General features: G+C 40.5%; 4 protein-coding genes across 4 annotated transcripts; 3 read left to right on the forward strand and 1 right to left on the reverse strand.

Moving 5' to 3' along the window:
* Positions 1-2,001: 2,001 nt before the first annotated feature.
* On the forward strand, positions 2,002-6,857 carry fam162a (family with sequence similarity 162 member A). The gene is made up of 5 exons (XM_061093660.1): positions 2,002-2,137; positions 4,517-4,618; positions 4,963-5,074; positions 5,796-5,904; positions 6,132-6,857. The coding sequence occupies exons 1-5, from the start codon at positions 2,095-2,097 to the stop codon at positions 6,258-6,260; spliced, it is 495 nt and encodes a 164-aa protein (XP_060949643.1). The 5' UTR covers positions 2,002-2,094; the 3' UTR covers positions 6,261-6,857.
* A 1,521-nt stretch (positions 6,858-8,378) lies between these two features.
* On the reverse strand, positions 8,379-15,170 carry kpna1 (karyopherin alpha 1 (importin alpha 5)). Its single transcript, XM_061093783.1, has 14 exons — positions 15,106-15,170; positions 14,231-14,364; positions 13,148-13,261; positions 12,935-13,034; positions 12,653-12,747; positions 12,378-12,509; positions 12,153-12,241; positions 11,949-12,048; positions 11,624-11,787; positions 11,327-11,405; positions 11,116-11,241; positions 10,871-10,998; positions 10,417-10,592; positions 8,379-10,244 (listed from the first exon to the last, which is right to left on the reverse strand). The coding sequence occupies exons 2-14, from the start codon at positions 14,354-14,356 to the stop codon at positions 10,057-10,059; spliced, it is 1,617 nt and encodes a 538-aa protein (XP_060949766.1). The 5' UTR covers positions 14,357-14,364; positions 15,106-15,170; the 3' UTR covers positions 8,379-10,056.
* On the forward strand, positions 14,916-18,413 carry nanos2 (nanos homolog 2). Its single transcript, XM_061093784.1, has 2 exons — positions 14,916-15,169; positions 17,422-18,413. Exon 2 carries the CDS (start codon positions 17,596-17,598, stop codon positions 18,085-18,087), a length of 492 nt encoding a protein of 163 aa, XP_060949767.1. The 5' UTR covers positions 14,916-15,169; positions 17,422-17,595; the 3' UTR covers positions 18,088-18,413.
* An 812-nt stretch (positions 18,414-19,225) lies between these two features.
* Positions 19,226-22,162, forward strand: LOC133027194 (uncharacterized). The gene is made up of 8 exons (XM_061094228.1): positions 19,226-19,292; positions 19,791-19,904; positions 20,082-20,226; positions 20,353-20,466; positions 21,161-21,305; positions 21,401-21,549; positions 21,645-21,784; positions 21,893-22,162. The coding sequence occupies exons 2-8, from the start codon at positions 19,805-19,807 to the stop codon at positions 22,042-22,044; spliced, it is 945 nt and encodes a 314-aa protein (XP_060950211.1). The 5' UTR covers positions 19,226-19,292; positions 19,791-19,804; the 3' UTR covers positions 22,045-22,162.
* The last annotated feature ends 1,669 nt before the right edge of the window (positions 22,163-23,831 follow it).

Here is a 23,831-nt window from a genome sequence, read left to right on the forward strand (position 1 = left end):
ATCAGAGACAGCTGACATTGCAGGCTGACACCAGGCTTTCCAACAAACCGCGCCCCCAATTGTTGACTGCTGCTGTCACTAGCAGCAGTAGCTACCTTGGGAAGCCATGAGTTCTTTTGACTTCTGACTCTGCACCGCACAGATTTAACGTGATGCATGCTGGACATAACACAATACATGCTGGTTAGAAATTGTCTGACTTTTACCAGCTCTGCAAAACATCACATTGTCACATGACCTTAAAATATTGTGGGATCAGAACGTGCAGTTGTTCTCCTTCAGCTGCAGCACCTGGGAACCACAGTCTATGGAACCACAGTCTATGACAACATAACTTTGACCACATGACCTATCTTACGTTTTATTCTTACACATTCAGAACAATTACCTGCTGCTTATTTTTTCTCCAAAGAGGATGAGAAGTCTTTGATCTCTACCTGACAGTTTTCTATTTACATTTTACAGTTTAAATTTTCTCTCATTAAAACAGTTTTGTTCAGGAGATTGTTTGTGTGAAGTTATTAATGAACATTTAGGTTGCTTTTTTGTCCTTTAGATTTATTTTGCTGACTTGTTTTTTTCGAAATATAAACTAGAGCATACATAAGTGACCTTGTTGAGAATGTCAGCAAACTATGCAAGGAAACATTGTCATGTGGAAAAAGGATACATATGGGGTACTATGAAAGACAATTTATGTATATTTATATATGTGTATTCCTAAATCTTTTGTTATACACAAGAGACCATTTCTTTTAAAGGAGGTACGGCTTGAGAGGCATAAATAAAGGCATCACGACATGAGGATATATTGAATATCTTTTTTTTAGTTTACTGTTTTCTGTTTTTAAGTGTTTGATTCTCAAAGAAATAACCATGTTCTCTCTTTAACTCTTTCTCTCGCAGACATTACATTTGAGACTTTTCCCTCATAACTTAACAGCTTTTTCAGATTGTATGTTTTCTTTTAATTGATAGGCGACTCAATGATACTAAGAGGGAGAATTTCTACATTGAAATACATATTTGCTCATATTGTAGCAAAGAAAGGTTAACGCGCTGAAATGCTTCAGTTAAAGTAATTTCAGCACTAATAAAAACTTTTTCTTTAGATTTGAGATTTGAGATTTGGCATTGTTATCCAACAAAAGATTATAGCAAGACGTTTTTTAATAATCAATTAAAAGCTGAAGTAATATTGATAGATAGATAGATAGATTACTTTATTCATCCCCGAAGGGAAATTAAGTCATCATAGCAGCCGGTATATTTGAATACAATAAAATATAATAAATACAATAGAATAAAATAAAAAATATTGAGGTAGAAAGAATAAAAAAAAACAAAAAAAACCAGAAACACAAGATAAATAGGTAGATAAGGTGCAGTGGCAAGATGATAGTAATAGTACTGATGATGTGATGGTAATGTTATTGTTAGACAGTATAAAAAAATAGTACAGTATATATAGTTTATAATATAACATAATATATATTTATATATGATAGTTATTATACCAATATAATAGCAGTATATAGTAATAATGGCAGCAACAGTATATATAATAATAATAGTAATATAATAATAATAATTATAACATGTACACATGTATAAATATGTGTATATAGACTTATATATACAAATAATATACAGAGAGTATGATATAATATATGATATATAGTAGAGGTATAAATAAGTATAATAAGTATTTGACTATACAATAGATAATATAATATACTATGTATAGTGTAAGAATATGTAGACAGTGTGCAAAAGACAATATTATTGTATAAAATTATATATATATACACAATATGCGGTTTTTCAGTATGCATATCGGGAAAATGTCTCTTTACTCTTTCAAGCGAAATTAAAGTGTTGATTAATAAATCCACGATTCTGTTGTTGTTGTTTAGCTTGAAACCACCAGCTTTTAATTTTTGATCAGGCACCCATCTGCAGGCCTGATTACGTGACGGGGTCCTGCGGGGTCCTGTTGACTTTCAGCAGCTGAGGAAGAAACTGCGACTGCTTGGCTTGTCGCACTTTAATGGAGCCGTGGACGAGTTGAGTCGTGTCTGTCTCACTTCAACCATGAATCTCGTCAGGTCGCGTCTTTCCATCGGCAGATTGTTAGGTTCGTACCGTTTCCTTTGACTTGTCCTGGTGTTTTCGTGTTGGTGACTGTATCGCTAAATTAGCAGAGTAAGCTAATAATAACCCAACATTACACAACTCGTGTTTTTAAACCCACATGTTCTTTAGTTGCTGTGCGATGTTTCTAATGTGGACAAACATAAAGACGAGTAGAGGTCCCGCATTGTGACAGTTGTCCCTGGTTGAGTCACAACATTAAAAGTCAAACGCTGTAAAATTGCAACACTTACGAAAATGACACACCTCCATATTGTCATTAAAGATAACAGCTCACCAGGATCCTTCTTCCCTTCTGTGTACCTTCTCTATGTACTTGTGTATGTTATTATACTAATATTTAGTAGTACTAGTACTAGTATTTTTTTTTTGTTTGTTGCGTAACATTTCATGAAGTTATCGTTAGCTTTAGAGACTTCCAAATATGTAGGGATTTACACTGTTTAGTAGTGAATATTGTACTGACAGAAGATTGTAGTCAGCAGATTTATGTTAAAATAATCTAAAGTTTGAGTTTAACTCACTTGTAAGGATTCTCTCAGGAAATGCGAACCCAATTAGCATAAAATAATCAGGACCAATGATCACTCATTTTAATCAGTGAATCAATTATTAGAGTGTTTCAGCAACTCTGATTTGATGAAAATGACACACCTCCATATTGTCATTAAAGTTAACAGCACACCAGGATCATTCTTCCCTTCTGTGTACCTTCTATGTACTTGTGTATGTTATTATACTAATATGTCTTATGTATTTTTTTTTGTTTGTTGCGTAACATTTCATGAAGTTATCGTTAGCTTTAGAGACTTTCAAATATGTAGGGATTTACACTGTTTAGTAGTGAATATTGTACTGACAGAAGATTGTAGTCAGCAGATTTATGTTAAAATAATCTAAAGTTTCAGTTTAACTCACTTATAAGGATTCTCTCAGGAAATGCGAACCCAATTAGCATAAAACAATCAGGACCATTGATCCCTCATTTCAATCAGTGACTCAATTTTTTGAGTGTTTCAGCAACTCTGATTTGATGAAAATGACACACCTCCATATTGTCATTAAAGTTAACAGCTCACCAGGATGCTTCTCTTTTGTTCCATATCTTTTGTGTACTTTCTCTATGTACTTGTGTATGTTATTATACAAATATTTATTGTGTATTTTTTTGTTTGTTGTGTAACATTTCATGAAGTTATCCTTAGCTCTAGATAATTCCATCAGGGTTTATATATATATTAGGGCTGGGCAACGATTAAAAGTTTTAATCGCGCTTAATCGCATGATTTCCCTGATTAATCACGATTAGTCACGATTAGTCGCATTTGTATACGCAAAATCCAATAATGAATTAACAAGGAGTGTATAGCGCAATTTTATTTTCAATGTTCTGCTATATGAACGAAAGTGCCATAACATTTGTTGTGCAAACACTTTTAACATCAGCATTTAATACAGTAGCAGTTAAATAAAATATTCAGTGTAAATCTCAACTTAACAATGTTATCAAAGCAAATACAAAGTTAAAGCTCAATGCCACTGCCAGGGCATTAATGTTATCCTCTTCGTTATGAAAAATGTATACTCCTCCCTGCGTCTAACGTAGTCTGCCGAAGCCTCGCTCCGCTCGCTGTTTCGTTGAGTGATTTGCTGATATCAACTGTGTGTTTTGCATTCAGGTGATATTTTAGACTGGAAGTACTCCGGTGATAAGAAAATTCACCTTGGCAGTGGCTACAAATTACTTTGGTTCTGTCGACTCCGCCGTCTGGAAGAACTTTAAAATGAAAATGGCCATGTAAAAGCTCCGTATCCTTATCCATGGTTGTTTATCCACCAATTATTTTCTTTTTTCCGGTTCCGCAGCAGTCAGCAACAGACTTTCACAAAATAAAAGCCTGACTTTCACAATAAAACAATAAATAATCAAACCTGAGTTAATGCTCGTTAAAATAATGAATCGAGTTAACTCATCACTTGAGTTAACTCGATTAAAACGAGTTAACTTGCAGAAGATTGTAGTCAGCAGATTCATGTTAAAATAATCTAAAGTTTCAGTTTAACTCACTTGTAAGGATTCTCTCAGGAAATGCGAACCCAATTAGCATAAAATAATTGGGACCATTGATCACTCATTTCAATCAGTGACTCGATTATTTGAGCAACTCTGATGTGAGAATTTGATGATGCTTTATAAACTAAATGTTTTTTTATTTGCACTGAAGAAGAGGTGAAGGAAATAATGTTTTCCTTGTAAAAATGATTTACAATAATGTGCAGATGGATCTTCCGGGTGATGAAAAAGCACAGTTTGTGGCAGACCTGCGGCACATTGCTCATTATTATTATTTGATTTCAACAGGTCAGCGGTGCAGACACGTCACAGAAACATGGAGCCACAGAGGCATGTGCAATAAACCACAGGAGGTCAAAACAGAGCCTCTGCCTGCAGTCCCAGTAGAAGGTACTACTCTGGTTCCAGTCCAACCACAGATATTTACCACCATTCATTTGCTCTTAATCTCTAATCTAGAAAACCATTGCACGTCACATAAACATGGAAGTTACCACTACAAATGGAAAATTGAGCATAAATCAACATGGTTTGAAAGGACTACATTCATAGAGTTTGTGAAGGTCCCAATGGACGGGCGGACACAGGATGTGGGGTCAGATTCTGAAATATGTTGGATCAAATCAGGGGGCTTGTGAAGATGAACGTTTCTGTTTTCTCTTCACAATGTGGGAATTGCGGACTTCCGCTCCGTTTATTTGTTCTTGATCGCGTGCTTGTGTTCTGTCGTACAGCACCTCGCCCTGCGTTCAGAATCCCAGGCTCCAGACCCTCGAATATGGACAAGAAGATTTTGATCTGGTCGGGACGTTTCAAGACCCCAGACCAGATACCGGAGCTTGTGTCGTAAGTAGCCCTTTCCTGTTTATACCAGACCTCCCAGCACACTTGAATGCGATTAGCTCGGTGTGTGATTGAGTTAATTTTCTGAACAAGAAACGGAGAGAGATAACTAGATGAGCAGCATTGAGACCGCTGTAGGTCAAACCTGGATTTTGTTGTGGCTGGAGGTAATTACTGACACAGGGTGGGAGTGATTCCTGATGTGCTGCTTTGATGCAAGACCTGATTGTCACGCAGACAAACTGCAGACCCCCTCCTCTACACACAATGAACATCATACATGTTGAAAAAGGAACACGCACATCACTTTTAATGGCACATCTTGCACTTTTATGCAAGATGTGCCTCGATGAAAAGCATTGCAAAACATGTCAAAGGATTGACGTGTTCCAAATGTTTTTGTCACGTATAAAACGATGTGTGTTATGATATAAAATTATCTTAAAAATGTTTGGTCAAATTAAGTCTTATTATGTATACAGTATCGTGTCTCAGGCACATCGTATGAGCTGCTCCTTCCAGATCATGTCTTTCTTCTCCACAAGTCAGGCACTGTTCAGAGTAAAATCTGTGAGAATTACCTATTTAAGCTCATTTTGACATGACACCAGCAACTGTACACCTTTCGAGAGGTAAAATGTTTATATTCGACTCCCGACATGTATTCCAAAATCCCTAATCTTATTAATTATTGTCTCTTTTTATTCATCTCCCTGTGACGCAGATACGAGATGATCGATGCTGCCCGAAACAAAGTCCGAGTGAAAATGTGCTATTTGATGATGGGGGCCACAATAGTGGCGTGTCTGATCACGGTGATAATGGGCAAGCGGGTGAGTGGCAGAAGATGAGTGCATTGTTTGCATGATTCTCAAGTATCTGTTTTTATGGGACGTTAAGTCAAGTGAACTGTTGCATTTTGTCCGCTTTTAGCGTTGACTTAGTTTCCTTATGAATTAAATGGTTTTACATTTAAAAATCTAATTGTAAATTCTGTTTCTTATTTATTTAAAGTGAGAATGTTTCGGACCTTATATTTCTTTTTTTCCCATTTTTGCAGGCGGCCGGACGGAACGAGTCCCTGACTGCTCAAAACATGGCGAAAAAAGCTCGGTGGAGGGAGGAACTCCAACACCAACAAGAGGCATCTGCTACTGCTGCTGCTGCTCTGTCTGAGAAGGCTCAGTGAAGGACTGTGTGTCCCTTCACAACTATGTTCCCTTCCTACTGTATGTCTCGCAACTGCAATGCGCTCCACTCCCATTCCTTTGGAGAAAGAAGCAACCAGATGATATTGAAGCAGTCAATACTTAGTGCTTTTAACAACCAGTAGATTGACTTTAAACACACAACAATGGCTTCTTTAATGGTTTTTGAAACTCTGTGAATGTTTGTTAGGAGGTTAAAAAGTGGAACCTGTTTGTCAGGATGCTACAATGATAATTTGTGGTGTGATCACATACTTGGAGAAAGGAAATTATTTTGAGACTACAAATCAGTTGCACAAACCTAACACATACCTCTCAAGCTCTCCAATATACTGCCTTAGATATCCCTGTTTTTAAAGAAGCCTCTAAGGCAACGGTATTGTTTTTATCCGCCTTATAAAGGCTTGTATGGTCTTCAGTTTTCTATCTAAGTCAATACCAACAACTGGCTCAGGCTTAACCATCTGTACAATCCTCTATCCTGTTCTGTCAATGTAATCAGGCTTGTTTGTGAGATGTGTCTTTGTACATAGTGAGCACCAAAATAATTCAGTTAAATAAAGTATCGCACCTTGAAATTTTGAATTTGATTTAATGATCTGATCTGGTTCTGCTTTATCTATACTGTAAATCACATCTAAACAGTATTTATTTATTAAAAAATATTTTACTCATTTGGAATCTGACCCACACTTTTCCGTGTGGTGCAGTTCAGCAGGTGCCGGGGTTCACAGAGTGTGTCCCACTATATGTTGCAGGAGAAGTCGAGCTGAAATGGTGGGTAGATCATGTAGATCAAGAGTAAAAGTTCAGCTCCAATATTTAGCAAGAAGAAATTTAAAAGATATGAAGAATCCTAAGAAGTCTATTTTATGTTACAGCGGCAGCTGCTCTGGTCCAAGATGTCGGGGATCATGGGTAACTAGGGTTGCAAAGGGGTGGAAAGTTTCCGGTAAATTTACGGAAACTTTCCATGGGAAGTTTAGCTCGGGAATTTGGGGAATTTTGAAAAAACAAACAAACCGCAAATTAAACGCTGAGCAATATAAACATCATTCAAAACTCTATTTTAAAGATGTATGGAATGCAGCACACGCTGCACGTTGAATTTCAACCCTCCACTGTGCATTCTTCCATCACATGTACAGATAATTCCCAGCATCCTTCACTCTACAGCAGAGCTATTGAGGCCTGCTGTAGAGTGCAGAACTAGTCAGGTAAGTTTCGATATTACTTGGGAAATATATTAGCATGCTGATTGAGGATTGTTCATCTGTTCATCTAGCCTATTTCCATTCATTTATCCATCAATTGTAAAATATTTTCACAGACGATTCCAATTGTTTGGCTAACTATTTATATCTCTGGCATTGCATTAGTGTTTTTTTACAAACTTTCTCATCTTATTCTACAGAACAATGCCACGTGCACTATCTCATGTGTGGAGACATTTCACCCCAAACAAATTCGAAGGAAAGGCTGTGTACATGTGCAGATACTGTGCAAAGACCTATGTTAAGAATGACACAAAGATGCAGAAGCATATAGTCAAGTGCCCAAAGTTTCCTCAGGACTCAAATCAGCCTATTACAAAACAAAATGTTTATATTTATGTCTGTATATGACAAGGTAAATACAGTTAGTATAAATTACCCACATTTCCGGTTTATTCCCGTATATTCCAGTTAATTCCCATGGAAAGTTTCCAACTTTGAATATTCCCGGAATTTTGCAACCCTATGGGTAACATTTCCCGCTCAGTAGTGTTTCAGTTCAGTGAGGGGGACGACACAGTCAAGAGATTGATGGGTTTGTTTTTTTTCTCAACATAAAAACCACTTCACAGCTCTGAGCTAAGCAGAATCTAAAACCCTGCGTGGCTGCACAGGGTCACAGTGAAAGACACAAAGATTTTTTTGTAAATAACGAACCTTTATTTGTTGCCTTATATGATTTTCTGTATTGTACGACAATTGTAAACCAAAAATACAATTGGCGGATTAATCAATAAATTCCATTCTCAATGAAGGTCAAAGTACAGGAACGGATAAACAAATATTGTGTCCCACTACAGGGAAACTAATTCACTTACGCTGTGGTTCATGAAACGGCTTTTATGCAAATGGCATAACGGGACAGGTGCACAAACTCAGTACAACAAACAGTAATGAACATGTAGAGCTGGTCATCTCTTACAGACATTAATGACAAATTAAGCAATGTAAAGAGGACTTGGTAAACAAACATTCAGTTTAGCTAACTAAGATCACCAGTCTTTTCAAGTTTTAATCTGGATTTTTGTTGAAAGTATCTGGAAGGATTTCTGTAAAGATTATGGCACCATCAGCAACATGACAGACGCTAACCTAAAACCTACACATCCAATTTTCTAAAGAAAAAAAAAGAGAGGTTGATTTACTTTGTCCTAATAAAGTTCTTGTAGCTTTGCTGAGGCAGTATGATCTACTGATTGTAATTAGTGTGCTAACAGTTTCAGTCCACAATCTGCTTGAGTCCCTTTGTGTGAAGAGTAAATAGTGAAGAACATTGTAATCCATGTCATTACCAGTCGGGGACCAAGGATACAGATCACACTGCTCTTCACCCAACTTCCTAAGGAGGGAAGAGCGGCGTCATCAACCACCTAAATAGTTAATGTAAAAACTATGTTTTTTTCTCAATGAGGCATCAGTCCTGAACTAAAGTGCTGCAAATTAAATGAAATTATTGTAAGATAATACAAATTCCCGCTGGTTTGCTGCTGAACAGAATCCAGGGTCAAACAGTCTGTTTTGTCTTGTCCAAGTCTGTCCAATTGTCTCAGTGCGAGGGAAGACTCCAATACCCATGGTTCCATGGGGTTATTCATTTCACACCAGAGGCAGGAGGCAGTCTTGACTCTTCCGGGATGGAGCCTGTGCAGGTGGAAAAGTCCCATTACTGGATAGAGGAATGTATGATATGAGATCCAGGATGGAACGCAAGCAGCCTGGTGTGTCACCGACAAGCTCCACCCCTCAGCAACACGGTCAAGTTCCTGATTTGTCCATCTGTGGTCACCTATCCAATGGCTGGAAAAAGGAGACAACGGAATTCCCCTCCATTTTTTTTAAATGTCGTGTAAGTGCCTTTCGTCAGTTGAGTCTTGGGGGTTGGGACTGGCCACGTGGCCCTGCTTAACATGCAGTCAACGTCTCACGGTCAGTCCAGTGTTTAGGTTCGATCATTCTTCTGTGTGGGTGTGTGGGAGTGGAGTCACAAATCACGTCCATGTTCGTCTGTCTTGTGAGTCATTTATGCTTCTATCAGACAAGCAGAGCAGTGGAAACCTCCCGCTGACTCACAGATGGGAGTCGCCAATCCCGCGGGAGGGCGGAGAGAGGTGCCTTTCATTTGGGATGAGCTGAGGAGGAAATCCAAAAAGAAAGAAGAGGGACGTATAACAGGGAAAATCTGCTAGTACAGGATGCTGGGGCCTGAGCAGGTAGGAGAGACCCGGGCGCAGAGATGAGCTCAAATGCGCGAGACTGGATTTTGAATGAAACCTTCACAAACTGGCTGACACGACTGTAGAACTCGAAAACCCACACTGGACGTGTGTGCGCACACATACACGTGCTCCGGTGACGTTAGCATTTTTTCAGAATCATGACAATGATTGAAAATTGATCGCAGAGGGTCGTCGTCGCCCTTGATCGTGGCAGTGGGCAGAGAGCGAGAGAAATGAGCAGAGGTGAGGATGAAGGTGGAGCACAGGGGGAGAGGGAGGATCTAGCATTATAGCTGGAAACCCTCCATCGGGGCCTCGCACTGCTGGAAGAGGAACTGCTGCTGCTGCAGGTCGACGGCCGGAGCCAGAGACGGGTCCTCGTCGTCGGTGTTGAAGTAGCGCTCGATCAGGTCGAAGGCTTTCTGGTAGATTTCCTGGTTCTCGTGGCCCTGCAGGAACTCCAGCTTGTCCAGACCTGAGGAGAACAGAGAGATGTAATGTCAATATTGACAAATTATTGATTGCCAACTATTTAATTAATCAGTGGTTCACGTTATCAACCAAACCTGCCAACAACTATTCAGCACTTGCTTGGCATTGCACTTGGAACCAGCTTGTATGTCATGTTTTCTAATATGGACACCTACCGTAGGCCTCTTCGATGTGTGCGCAGTAGGGATTGATGCCTCCACTTCTCTTGGCCTCCAGGTCACCCAGTCGCAAGATGTTCTCCAGACCGTTCAGAGCCACCTGAACTATTTTGGAGTCCATGAGTGTGAGCAGGTCACACAAAGGTTTAATGCAGCCCAGCTCTACTAAGTGCCTGTAGGGGGCAGTACACACAGAGAAAGAATAGTACACAAGACAAATATGATAAGCAGTTGACACATCCTGCAACAATAGATAAAATAGAAAAAAGATTGTTTGAGCTTCAATTCACGTTCAGCAGTTGAACCACTGAAATGAAATATTAACATATATATGGATTCAAAAAATATGAATGTGAGAGAATTGTAGGATTGTAAAACAATTGAACTTTCTTGTGGAAAAGGAAAAATATCAGACACGTTATTAAATACAAAATTATATAAATGATCGTACCTGATTTGCTCTGCGGACCCCCCCGAGGTGGCGTTGGTAATAGCCCACGCTGCCTCCTTCCTTGTGCGAAACTCTGCTACTTGCAGGATAGTGATGAGAGGAGCCAGCAGACCTGAATCCATTACCAGCTACCGAGAGGGAAAGAATAAAAAGAGCCATTACATTAGCAGGAGCTTGAGTCAACATTTAAATCGCTGTTATTACACATGTTCAAGGATAACTAAAGCCATAGCGCACACACCCACCTGTATTTGTGCTCGGTTCCCTGCAGTGATGTTGGAGATCGTCCAGCAGGCTTCCTTCTTGATAGACTCCTTGGGGCTAGTCAGGAGGTGAAGTAGGGACTGCAGCACTGAGCAGTTCAGGATCACCTACAAAAAAAACAACACACCAATTACAGTACTCAGTTTCTGCATAAGAAGTCCAACTTCCTTTGAATGGACGTGTGTCTTTTACCTGTGTCTGTAGATCATCTCCAGTGACTATGTTCCCAACAGCTCGAAGTGCAGGGGACACCACCTTATAGTCAGAGTGCCTAGAATGAAGCAGATTTGTGCTGCAAGATCACTCACATGTTCTTTCTGAAGTTTGATACTAATGACATGAAATAATTCACCCTCCAGTTTCTGTACGTTTATATATTTAATGTCACACACACCCTCTAGTAACTAATACAGTTTGTCACTGCTGGTAATGAATTCGTAAAACTTGAATGTTAGAGATTTTGTTTCTCTAACTAAACTTAATTCTTACATCAGTAATTCCACCAGCCTGCGACAGACTCCCGAGTCAATGACAGCCTGGATTTTGTCATTGGGGCCATCAGATAAGTAGGAGAGCGCCCAGCAAGCGTCAGCCAGGATGTCTGTGTCATTGACGAACAACAGCCAAGACAGCACACTGAGACATGGGGACACCTGGAAGAAAAATAGATCGGACACATGTTGGTATTAAGTTCAGTGGGTGCGACTGTTTCCCAGTGTAGATGTACAGAAAGCAACGTGTGACCTCGGACCAAGAGATATGGCATATAGAGTTGTGCTGTTAGCATAGAGACATGTTTAACTTGGCTAATTACCTTAGTAAAGTCTGGAGGTGGATTTTTTCCTCGGCACAGGTTTGAGAGCGCCCACACTGCGTTCCTCATCATCGTTAGACGATTCTGTTTGGCCAATAACCTGCAAGAGTTTTATAAAGCATGTTTTCTGAAGGGCACTGCATTTATTTGTAAATGTAATTAGATGATTTAAATGAGGGAAAATCTTGCTGAGCTGCTACTTACTGCACCAGGGATGGTAGAATGTTGCAGTCTATGACAAAGTCTCTGCATTCTGTGCTGTCTCCTGCTATGTTTCCCAAGGCCCACACCGCCTGAAAAATGTCAATCCCCACTATGTTTTATTCATTTAAACAAGCCAAGCAGGATATTTATAGCAAAACAGGGACATTAATATATGGAGAAACATCACGAGAGACGTTTTAGTGACTGTCAGAGAAAACTTCTTACTTGTTCCTGTACGTCCTCAAAGTCAGAGCTGAGCATCTCTATGAATATGGGCACAGCTCCAGCCTGGATTACCACCCGCGTCTGGTGCGAAGTACCTGATGCAATGTTGGTCAACACCCACGCAGCTTCAAACTAAAACAATCAAAATACAGAAACTCATTGATTTATCAACTTGTGTTGGTCACTCAGATAAGACTGTACCTGTAGAATTACACACAGAACAAGCACTTTGAAAAGGACAGCGAGATAAAAAACGATTTGATGAGGAAACGTACCTGCAGCGTGCAGTTTTCTTTCCTCTTCAGGAACTCAATAAAGCACTCCACCACCCCTGGAGTGGCAATGACTTCATCAATGGGTGGATTAGGTTCTGTGTGGAGATTGACAATACGGCAGATATTAGAAAATGCAATATCCATCACAACATTATCTAGATATCAGTAGATTAGAATGTTATCAAGGATTCAAAATTATAATTCCACAGGGCATTAAATTGTCCTTGAGCATGATGAGGAAACACCAGGATAATGGAATGAGGTGAAAAGTACTTCTCTTACCTTTAGAAAGGAGTTTCCTAAAGCGCTGAGTGCCTATTAGCTGCTGCTCTGGCGAACTGGAGAAGATCATTTGAGTCATATCCTCAGAGATGGCCGCACCCTGTGCAGCATCGGAGATTTGACAAGACACGGATGAAATAATGTCACATCTGACTTTAAGCTCAAACGCAGTATGAAAAAAAACTATATTTAATATGAGGATTTTCTTCTCACCACGAGTGGGTCCATGTTGTTAGCCTGGGACTCCAGGTAGCCGCTATCGGCCATTCCATCGTCCTCCAGGTTGCCATCATCCTCCACTGTGGCAACATTCCTCCTCTTAAACAGCTGGAACAAAACAGTTGAAGACTAAATTACTTTGGCCTTCTTTAGATCGGCTCTTCCTCACCACTGTGACCCAGTCAGGACTGCAGGAAAGATCATCGGTGCCAACCTGCCCACCATCCAGGAACTGTACACTTCCAGAGTCAGGAAACGGGCAGGAAAGATCATTGCAGACCATTCACACCCGGGACACAACCGGTTTCATCTCCTCCCCTCTAGGAGGCGCTACAGATCTCTGTTTACCAAAACCTCCAGGCACAAAAACAGTTTCTTCCCACTCGCCGTCTCACTTCTGAATAGCCAACCCACTGTGGCACTGTGCAATAACCCTGGATCTTTATAATAACCACTGTACAGTTACTCCCGAAATTATATTATATATAATATATATTATAATTATATTTAATTTAGGGCTGGGCAAGTTAACTCGTTTTAATCGAGTTAACTCAAGTGATGAGTTAACTCGATTGTTTATCCGCCAATTATTTTCTTTTTTCCTGTTCTGCAGCAGTCAGCAACAGACTTTCACAAAATAAAAGCCTGACTTTCACAATAAAACAATAAATAATCAAACCTGAGTTAATGCGAGATAAAATAATTAATCGAGTTAACTCATCACTTGAGTTAACTCGATTGAAACGAGTTAACTTGCCCAGCCCTAATTTAATTATGTTTACATATTTCACCCTCAATGTACAACCGTAATACACATACCGTTTAATATTTATCCCTGCACTTCTTTTCTTAGACCGTCGCACTGTTTGTATTTTGTATTGTTTTTGTGACTGTTTGTATTGTATTGTATTGTATTGTTTTGTTTTGTGATGTGTATTCTGTGTAAGCACACCAAGAGCCACTTTACCGAGTCAAATTCCCTGTTTGTGCAAACTTACTTGGCCAATAAACCTGATTCTGATTCTGAAAAACCGCAAAGAAGTGTGGTCCCAAATCCTCTGTCTGCACTCTGCTCACCTGCTCATCCTTCTTCTGTTTGCGGAGCTGCAGGCCTTCCTCTTCCCTCCTTCTCCTCATCTCATCTGTGTTGAGAGACTTGTTCTTGTAGCTCTTGAGTCGTGCATTGTCCTTGCCCTGATTCATTGTGCAGCCTGGGAGCATGCAGGGATACAAGTGTAAATAACATGTGGGCACAGTGTTATGTAAAAACATGTCTGCAGAAAATATTGCGATAAACTATTTGGAGCTGGGCACTGTGTTGATATGGTGACCTCCTCCTGTATTGCACCAGTTGTATAACAATGCTTGTATCTTCAGCCTGGAGACATTGCAGTTAGCTGTCAGGATGGACGCTTTCTGTCAGCAAGTGTTCATAAAGGCTTATAACACGATCACAGACGAAGGAAGCTGCCTTGACATGGAAACTCCATCTGTGGTAAAACAACTACCCGACCAGGGGCTCGTTCCCTCCATCGAACACTGTTTAAACAAATGGGGGCATCTGAGGATACCAGCTAACCGGTTAGCTCTGTGTGCCTCCACACTGCGTAATACACAATCCACCAAACAAATGGTTGTGTAACGCTGAGGTGTCCCGCCCCCAGTCACCGACCCGCTGGTCACAAACACACAGAGCAGTATTAAATAAAGGGTTAGGCCACAGGAAGCCAGTTAAGTAATGTCACAGTCGTTGTTAGGACGAGCTACTTCCGAAAGCTAGCTAGCTGGCTAGCGGCGGTTAGCCGACTTAGCTACCGTTAGCTCAGGAAAGCAGCGCTAACGTTAGCTCATCCGCTCACAACAACAGGACGCCGAGGTGGAGGATGGAATCGGGCTGTGGAAACGAAGCGTTACCGCACACAGACACACAACATGGAGTGTGTTGATCCCACCTGTCAAATCGGGCTCAGCGATCCCTGCTTCTCTAGGCCACCGTCGTCTCTACAGCCGTCGCCGGTACGTTACTGCGCATGCGTGGGATCCAGTGCTCGATCAAGGCTAGATGTCTCTTCTGCGTTGCCGGCCAACGGAGACGAACGCCCGCACATTGCGGCCATCTTGCTACGGGGCAGCTCGCTCACCCATAACATTGTGTTGTTAGTGGTAAATAACCATAACTTGCTCAATTTTCAACCGATTTTTAAACGGTTTGGTTTGTTATGAACGTCAGAGATGTAGTTATGACACTGCATAAATTATTCATTTTTAAAAATTTTAAATAATAACATAATAATTCATAAGTAGATGAGCAGAGATAAGCAGAGCTGTTGATGTGACACTGCATACTTGAATTATTATGTTATTTTCTAAAAAAAAAATGAATAATTTATGCAGTGTCATCGCTACATCTCTGACGTTTATAACAAACCAGATCGTTTAAAAATCGGTTGAAAATTGAGCAAGTTATGGTTATTTACCACTACCTTCACAATGTTATGGGTGGGCGAGCTGCCCCGTAGCAAGATGGCCGCCATGTGGTGACGTCCGGCTCCGTCGAACGAGACATCTATGCTCGATCCCCCCCACGCACCACCCCCCACCACAGTCTATGCTCCCCTCCTCGACTTTTCTGCAAAAAAACGTAAAAAGTAGAAATGTGTCAAACTTCCACTAGGGGGGCGGAGATTAAAGGCGACGGAGCCCGACGGGTCCTTCAAAGCGCCGCCGGGTCTGTGGTCCTCCGGGTTTGATCCCCAGCTCAGACGACCCGGCGCCAGTGTGGACTCATGGCTCCAGTCCGCAGATGCATGGACAACACGCACACACAATCACAACAACACGCACACACACTACTATAACAACAACAAACACACATGCACGTCTCTCTTTAGCTGTGAGGACACTCGGTGACGGAATGCATTCCCCCAGCCTAACCTAACCCTAAAACCTGGTCTTAAACTTTACAGTCTATGGTCAAAATGTCCTCACAATGACTGAATGGGATGGACCCCATAACTAAAGATGGACATGCATACACACACACACACACACACACAACAATAACAACAACAACAACAACAACAATAATAATAAAGATGATGATAACAATAATAACAAAAACTATGCTACTGCCTCTTTTTCAAAGACAGACAGATATACAGTAATAATGATGATAAGTAAGTAATAATAAAGTAATAAAATAATAATCATAACAATAGTCATAATAGTGATGATGACGAGGGTGATGATATTGATGAGGATGATCCTCTACAGATAGAAATATAATAATAGAAATGATAAATGAAAAGATAAAACACTAAAAGGATAAAACACGTAAATATGATACCACACATAATTAAAAACAGCTCAAACAGGGGCAAATATCAAGATAATTATTTACCACCACATAATCTCCACAACTTTTGTGCATATTCTTGAGAAATAATGTGACATACAGACTATTCATCAGATGCACGTGTTGGTGATTCAGTTTTTTGTAAGTGTGGCTTTTGATGAGGGGGGTGGGGGGGCTTAAAAACTGAAGCATGTGGTCCAAAGAGGAATAAAATTGACAACGAAGAATAGTATAAAGACCACACAGAGATGGAAAATGACAACAAAGAAACACAGAACAACTAAGAGCAGAAAGCATCTCTTTGGCTCCTGTGCCAACCTGTCTTCTGTCTGTGCACTGAGTGTGACCTCATGGCTCCATGTTCACTCTCTGCTTGTGTAACTATAGCACGACTACTGACTCAGTAACGAAGACCTTATCGGCTCTTTTCTGTTGTCGTTTACTTTCAGGTTGACGTGGTGTTTGTTCTCACCTGCGGACCCTCCACCTGCGGACAAATATTATTGTATTGGCAACAGAGCACAAAGGTAACAGAGGAACAGCAAATCCTCAGCAAGGCGTCTAATCTAGATTGAAGCTGGGACACATTGGACGAATTGTAACATGTTTAAGTCAGTTTAATTTCTTCTTAAGGCTTAAGAGTCAAGCCTTAGAGTTGTAAGAGTTCTTTTGTTATTGTGATGAGGGAGGTGGTGGTCGCAGGTGATGACTGACACTGTGCCTGACCCTTCAGCACTTACAGGTTCAATGTCCCCATGTTGGATAAAGCAGGCCTGTTTCTCTAATGTCACACTCCTCTGACGGTCCCCTCTTCTCTTTACACCCCAACTCACCTATGATCAAACAAGTGCCATGATAAAACCTGTGGCAGTTATTGGGTTTGTTTTCACGAAGAAACATTCTGATATTATAGATGTGGAGATTCCAGTTAAATGACTTGTGAGATGAAAGACGGCCATCCACCCTGCGGACAGACACCTGCCATCAGCAGCCAACGCTCCTGCCCTTTAAAGCAGCTGCAGACGGCTACAAATAAGAGGAGGAGTAGACTCACAGACGCCAAACTTTACGCGCCGGCTCTCCAAATATGACAACCCTGCAGAGAGAGGTCCAGGGCTCCGTCCCGACTGACGGGGACGGCTTCGACATGTGGCACGACTACATGAACCTGGGCCGGCTCCTGGAGAGGCTGTGCGTCCGGCCCGAGGCGCAGCGCGGAGAGGAGGCACATCTGGAACCTCTGGCCCAGTGGAGCCCCTTCCGAGACCCGTCCGACCAGCGGGAGGAGGACACCAAGCTGTCCGCGGAGACGAGCTCAGTCAGCAGCCTGTCCGACACCAGCTGCACCAGCGTCCCCTCGGACCACTGTCGCTTCTGCAAGCAGAACGGGGAGTCTCCCCGGGTGTACGGGTCCCACCGGCTGAAGACCGACGGCGGCCGGGTCACCTGCCCCATCCTCCGCAAATACACCTGTCCCTGCTGCGAGGCCACCGGGGACAACGCGCACACACGCCGGTACTGCCCCAAGACCCAGCGGAGGGGAGGCTGGAAGATGCCCCCCATGTCCAGGTTCTGGTAGCTGGTTGGACAGTGAAGGACTGACGACACTGAAAGGACTGTATATAATTACATGTTTTTATCCATGTGCACAGACTTTTTCATGTGCAGCCTATGGAAATGTGCAGTTTGGCTTGAGTCGTGTTAGAGACGACAGCTGCCATGTTTTGATTATATTTGGACTTCAATTTATGCGGGTTTTTGTGATACAGTTAATCTATAAGTGACTTGAGTCCAATTCTGCATATGAAACTTGATTCCAGTGAAGATGGATTCAGGAAATATCAGTGTTGGGATGTTATACTGTTTCGATGTACACAAGAGTTAAATATTGGGCTTTTTACTCAACACAGCCCTAACAGAAATAATGTTTTTTATTATTCTTATTCTTGTTCTTCTTATTGTTAGTAGTAGTATTTAAAAGCACAAGTGGTTCGATCCAGTGCTCCCTGACTATTGTTTGACTGTTTAATGAATAAAGAAAAACATTTTGGTTTTCCAATACATTTGTCTCTACTTCAGTACAAATTTGATAGTGGGACTTGTTTCTGTTGCAGATTATTAATACACAGCATATGGCATCTTTCTCTAAGTATAGATACAGTAAAGCAGTGAAACTTTATCAGAATGTCAGAGTAAAACATCTGATGCTCAGAGTTAAATGAGCTGAAAAAGTGAAACTGGAATATCCAATGTTGTAAAACCTCAGTGATGTTTACACAGTATTTACACTGTGGACAAAAGATGTGAAATGGCGTGACTGCAGACTTTATACAGACTATTCATCAGATGCATACAAGATTTTTGTAAGTGTTGTTTTTTTTTTGAGGGGGGTGGGGGGGCTAAAAACTGAAGCATGTGGTCCAAAGAGAAATAAAATTGACAACTAAGAATTGTATAAAGACCACAGAGAGATGGAAAATGACAACAAAGAAACACAGAACAACTAAGAACAGAAAGCATCTCTTTGGCTCCTGTGCCAACCTGTCTTCTGTCTGTGCACTGAGTGTGACCTCATGGCTCCATGTTCACTCTCTGCTTGTGTAACTATAGCACGACTACTGACTCAGTAACAAGGCCTTATCGGCTCTTTTCTGTTGTCGTTTACTTTCAGGTTGACGCTGTGTTTGTTCTCACCTGCGGACCCTCCACCCACTGCCCTTGAAATGTCTCCCTCCTCCGTGATGAATGATCTCCAGCTGGCAGCGGGCTAACACTTCATCACAGGTTCCTCACTTTCATTGGCTTCTTATGAAAAGGACTCTTACGTGGTATAACCTGCCATAAAGGCCCGTTACCAAACACGACCACCGGGACAAAGTCTGGCTCTTATAAATGATTAGAATTATGTATCACAGTTATAAAGTGTGCCCTCTTATGAAAACGGTGCCCTCTTATGAAAACCGAGGGCACATGAGGGAAGTTTCATAATGTGGATGTCTCAGTTTCACACATGTACACGTGCTGTGGGGCCATAAAAGCTACACAGTTACACAACCTGCTCTTTTCTATGAAATAAAAGCCCCTCCCTGGAAGCTGCAGTCTTTGTGTAGCATTTCTCACTGTTGTCATCCAGGAACGCACATTAACCGGGACGTCAGAGGGTTCGTTAATCACACTCATTCTGGTTAAATTCTGTTTTAATGCTAAATGATCAACGTGGTATTTCTAGAACTACTTTCTCATATTGTAATATGTTTTAATTTGTAATACTTGTATTTTAAGACAGGTTATCCACAATGGCAAAACATAACTTCAGCCTTCTGATTGCTCTGGTGCTGTCACTGATTGTCTTCATCGTCACTCTAGTCTTTAATGCTCTAGCAGGGCCGGGATTATGTAAGTCCAACTCTTAATGCTCCATTTAAACACTTTTTTTTTTCATCTTTAAATTATGTTTTCATTATACAACTGTAGAAATAATGTTGCATCTTTTGAACTTTGATTATGTAAAATAAACTTCAGTGATTTAGTTTCAGCACTGGGATTTGTCACTTTTGAATTTGTGTCCCTCAGATCCATTTTTGCGGAGCACCGGTAACATTTCCGATGAGTTTGTGACACAGATCACACCCTCAGGATGGACCTTTGCCATTTGGTCAATCATTTACATCTTCCTGGCTTTAGTGGTGGTTTACATCTTATCTGGCATCTGTAGGAAGTAAGAACCCACCTAAACAAAACGTTTCCTACAAAACCAGCTTATCTGTGTTTCCCTACACTGAATCTGGGGAATGTTGTCTCCTTATCCGTGATTTATTAACCTGTTTGTGATTTGTTTCTTCAGGAATGCCTACGGTTACGTCTACTGCAGCCCTGCTATTTTGCCACATGGTTTTTTCGTGGTTTGGTGTTTGAATATGGGCTTGAACACAGGGTGGTTGTTCCTGTGGGACAGAAGGTGAGACGTGACGTTTGTTGAAATGGATTTCTTTCACATCTATGTTTATGTCATTGTGTTATTTTTTGGTCTATCCTGTACATATGAAACTTTAGGAAAAGGGATCCTTCTTTTAAATGTTTGATATGTTTTTTTGTGAGGGTTATGTTTTGCGATGCTTTATTCTGGGTTATATGTGTAAAATAAAGTTGACCTGAAAAAAAGGCCATCCACACAGTTGAGTTGAGCTTTACAATCATGGTAAAAGAAAGCAACATGACCATGGATAAAAGATTAGATAAGAACAATGCTAGAATTAAAATTAGCAGATAAAAGAACACTTAACAGCAGAGAAGAAAAGTTAAGACAAGAAGTGAGATAAAGGTGTTAAAAGAATCATAAAACAGACTCAAGCTGAATGAAAAGCAAGATTAAGAGGATGCACTTAAATTTGATTCAAAAATACCTGATGTAGAAAGGGAGACTGTTCCAGAGAAAGATTGGTTTCCATTCATTTTTAGATTTGACACGTGGACATAGAGGAATTGTTGTGACGATAATAAAGAACCTGGAACCAGAAAAATCATCTATATAACAAGAGGCTATACATGTAAATATTCTTTATTTTACTGGACAGCAACAAGATTGGAATGCTTTAACAATGTGTTGTCCAGAGATGATCATATGTAATAAAACACATTGTCGTCTTGCTCAGTTTGATGGCTCCTGCTCTGGTCGTCCTCATCCTCATCGCTGTGACCAACTACCTGGTGATATTCATCTCCTGCTACGGCCTCAACAACTATGGAGCCTGGCTCAGCAAGTACCACAACGTCGACCTGTGGCTCCACCGTGTGTTGGTGAGAGGTTTTATACCTGCCGCCTCCCACCGCCAGCTCTATTCTCCTAATGTTCATCTTCTAAAACGTATATTCCCTTTTCTTTCATTATGCAGATTCAAAATGGTGTGGCCATATATGCAACATGGACAACCATTGCATCCATGATCAACCTGGCTGTGGTGCTGAATTATAATGCAAACATGTCCCAGACGGATGCTTCCACTGTGTCCCTCTCAGTTTTGACTGTGGTGTTATTTGTGTGGTGAGTGCAAGGGAGAGAAAAATGGAGTTATACGTTCAATGAATGGATTAATATAAAAATCACATATCTGGATTAAATGGGTTCGTCTTCCACAGGTTTATCCTGGAAAACTCTGTCCTGGACAAACATGTGAGGTTCATTCTCACCATTTACCCTGTTGTGATCTGGGCGCTGACCGGCGTGTTCATGGAAAACTACAACGCTAAAGATCCAACTCGAAATAATATCTTCATTGGTGAGGAATTTACCATGTTTTTGAACCTGCTTCTCTGTATTCAATCTATATGTAAGACGGCAACCACACAGACTAACACACACACCTGCTGCTTTCCCTCTTCCACAGTCTCCCTGTTGGCCGTCGCGTGCGTCTTCTTTGTCACACGGGTGGGTTTGTTCGTTTGGAAGCAAATCAAAAATCCACTTTACAAAGATGTCAACCCTGAGGCCATGTGTCCGATGGAGATCGCCGGGAAGCAGAAAACCATTTTTAAGTGACAATGGAGCTGAATATTTTTCTGATATATGTCTTTTCAGAACTTCTAAAAGCTCCGAACATGTTGTTACTGATGACTTTTGTCCTGGAGACGCTGCGGACACAGGAGGAAGCTTCATAATATAAATGTGATATGAAATTAAAGAGATGATGAATCTCATTAAGTATAATACATTTTTTGTCTAAATTCGTTTAAGATCTCACAACTATTTTTCAGAGAAACATAACGACTGTGACGTTACTTTTTGTTTTTTTGTTCATGAATTTTATCTTTTGTGTTCTGCACTGTTTTAATAAATATGCACTACCGTTCAAAAGTTTGGGGTCACTTAGAAATGTAGAGTTAGCGACGTGCTGAAAATGCCGTATTTCGAACCATTCAATCTTTATAAAGCAACAAATTCTCCGAAGTAGAGGCAAATAAGTATGAAAGCTGTGTTTGAAAGTATGTTTTGCATTAGTGTACAGTCACCCCGGTCAATACTCTCTCATATTAAGTGTGTTTTTGAGCTGGAATCTAAATTATATGACCGTTCTTTGATTAAATACATTAATGATGTTGATAAAAAATACTCATAAGGGACAAACTACTACCTGCGTTTTTATTCCAGCATACTTTGTGTGAAATAAAATCACTATGCCCTGACTCTTTCTCTGATCTTGTGGGATGTTATAATTTGAAAGGCTATTTCAATGGTGATGGCTATACTGGCAATAAATCTTGGCTGGCAGACAATGCCAGCTTTCAGTCTGCCAATAGGACTCTGTGATTGAATTTGTGATCCCTTCGGAGCATTTCTTTATTACGTATGACATCACGCACTGCACAACTTTCCCATTGAAGCACGGGATCTTGAAGTGAGTTCCTTTAAGAGCAAATGTGTGTTTAGGTTCAGCTACTGACACTGTGTGTGTGTGAGTGAGGTGTCATTTCATTGCTAAATCATTGTTACTGTGAATAATCTTGCTATTAATCCCCCACATTCAAATGTACAGTTTAAGTTAAAGTGGGAATTTGACCGACACGCAGTGCTATACGCCATCTATCTATCTTTAGACCTAGTGTGAACACTTGAGGCATACATCAGTGGTGCTAGTTGGTTTACTGCCACAGAAAGTACAGTGTATTGAGTTGTAGTCGAACATTTTATTGCAAGCTACCTTCACAAATCTAGAAATTATTGAATTAGACAAAGACCATTTGATTAAATATTTCACCTTGATTTTCGCTCACTCTTAATGCGCGGGAGGTGCGCAGATCGCTTTTGCGCAGAAGGTGTTTAAATAAAAAAAATTTAATTAAATTAAATTAAAAACAAAAAAGAGAAATACCGTTGTAAATTTGTACAATGCAATTGTACATTGATCTACATAAATGTTTGTCTTCATTCAAGTTCTATACATTTTATTGAAGTGTACTGCTTTTCTTTTTTTAAAAGATATTTATTATAAGATGTATGATAATAATGATGTATCTGTCCCTCCCTAAAATCCATATCTCTCAGGCTTGAGTACTTACAAGATTAAACAGTATGGAATGTACTCTAGTAGAGTATGTAATGCACTGTGGTACAAGTACTGTGGTATAGAGAATAAAACATGTACAATGATATAACTTTCTTCCTAAATACAAGTTTAAATGTATTGTAATGTTGCTATTAGTTCACATGGTTTCATATATTGACAGCTAGTCTTTTATGAGCGAAGGCAGTGACGCAGAAATGTATACAAGATAAGGGAAACACGCGACAAGTGGTTGTAAGCCTTCCTCTTACACAACTTGTTATGT

Source organism: Limanda limanda, chromosome 20, assembly GCF_963576545.1.
Source record: "Limanda limanda chromosome 20, fLimLim1.1, whole genome shotgun sequence".
Taxonomy (NCBI): domain Eukaryota; kingdom Metazoa; phylum Chordata; class Actinopteri; order Pleuronectiformes; family Pleuronectidae; genus Limanda; species Limanda limanda.

Excerpts from the sequence above, each read along its gene's own strand:
- fam162a (XM_061093660.1), top strand. The coding sequence starts at position 2,095 with ATGAATCTCGTCAGGTCGCGTCTTTCCATCGGCAGATTGTTAG. Across the intron at positions 2,138-4,516 it reads TTCCATCGGCAGATTGTTAG|GTCAGCGGTGCAGACACGTC; the intron begins GTTCGTACCGTT and ends TGATTTCAACAG. Across the intron at positions 5,905-6,131 it reads CGGTGATAATGGGCAAGCGG|GCGGCCGGACGGAACGAGTC; the intron begins GTGAGTGGCAGA and ends CCATTTTTGCAG.
- kpna1 (XM_061093783.1), bottom strand. The coding sequence starts at position 14,356 with ATGAATCAGGGCAAGGACAATGCACGACTCAAGAGCTACAAGAACAAG. Across the intron at positions 13,262-14,230 it reads AACAGAAGAAGGATGAGCAG|CTGTTTAAGAGGAGGAATGT; the intron begins GTGAGCAGAGTG and ends GTTTTGTTCCAG. Across the intron at positions 10,245-10,416 it reads ACACATCGAAGAGGCCTACG|GTCTGGACAAGCTGGAGTTC; the intron begins GTAGGTGTCCAT and ends TGTTCTCCTCAG.
- LOC133027194 (XM_061094228.1), top strand. The coding sequence starts at position 19,805 with ATGGCAAAACATAACTTCAGCCTTCTGATTGCTCTGGTGCTGTCACTG. Across the intron at positions 20,227-20,352 it reads TTATCTGGCATCTGTAGGAA|GAATGCCTACGGTTACGTCT; the intron begins GTAAGAACCCAC and ends TTGTTTCTTCAG. Across the intron at positions 21,785-21,892 it reads TCGAAATAATATCTTCATTG|TCTCCCTGTTGGCCGTCGCG; the intron begins GTGAGGAATTTA and ends CCTCTTCCACAG.
- nanos2 (XM_061093784.1), top strand. The coding sequence starts at position 17,596 with ATGACAACCCTGCAGAGAGAGGTCCAGGGCTCCGTCCCGACTGACGGG.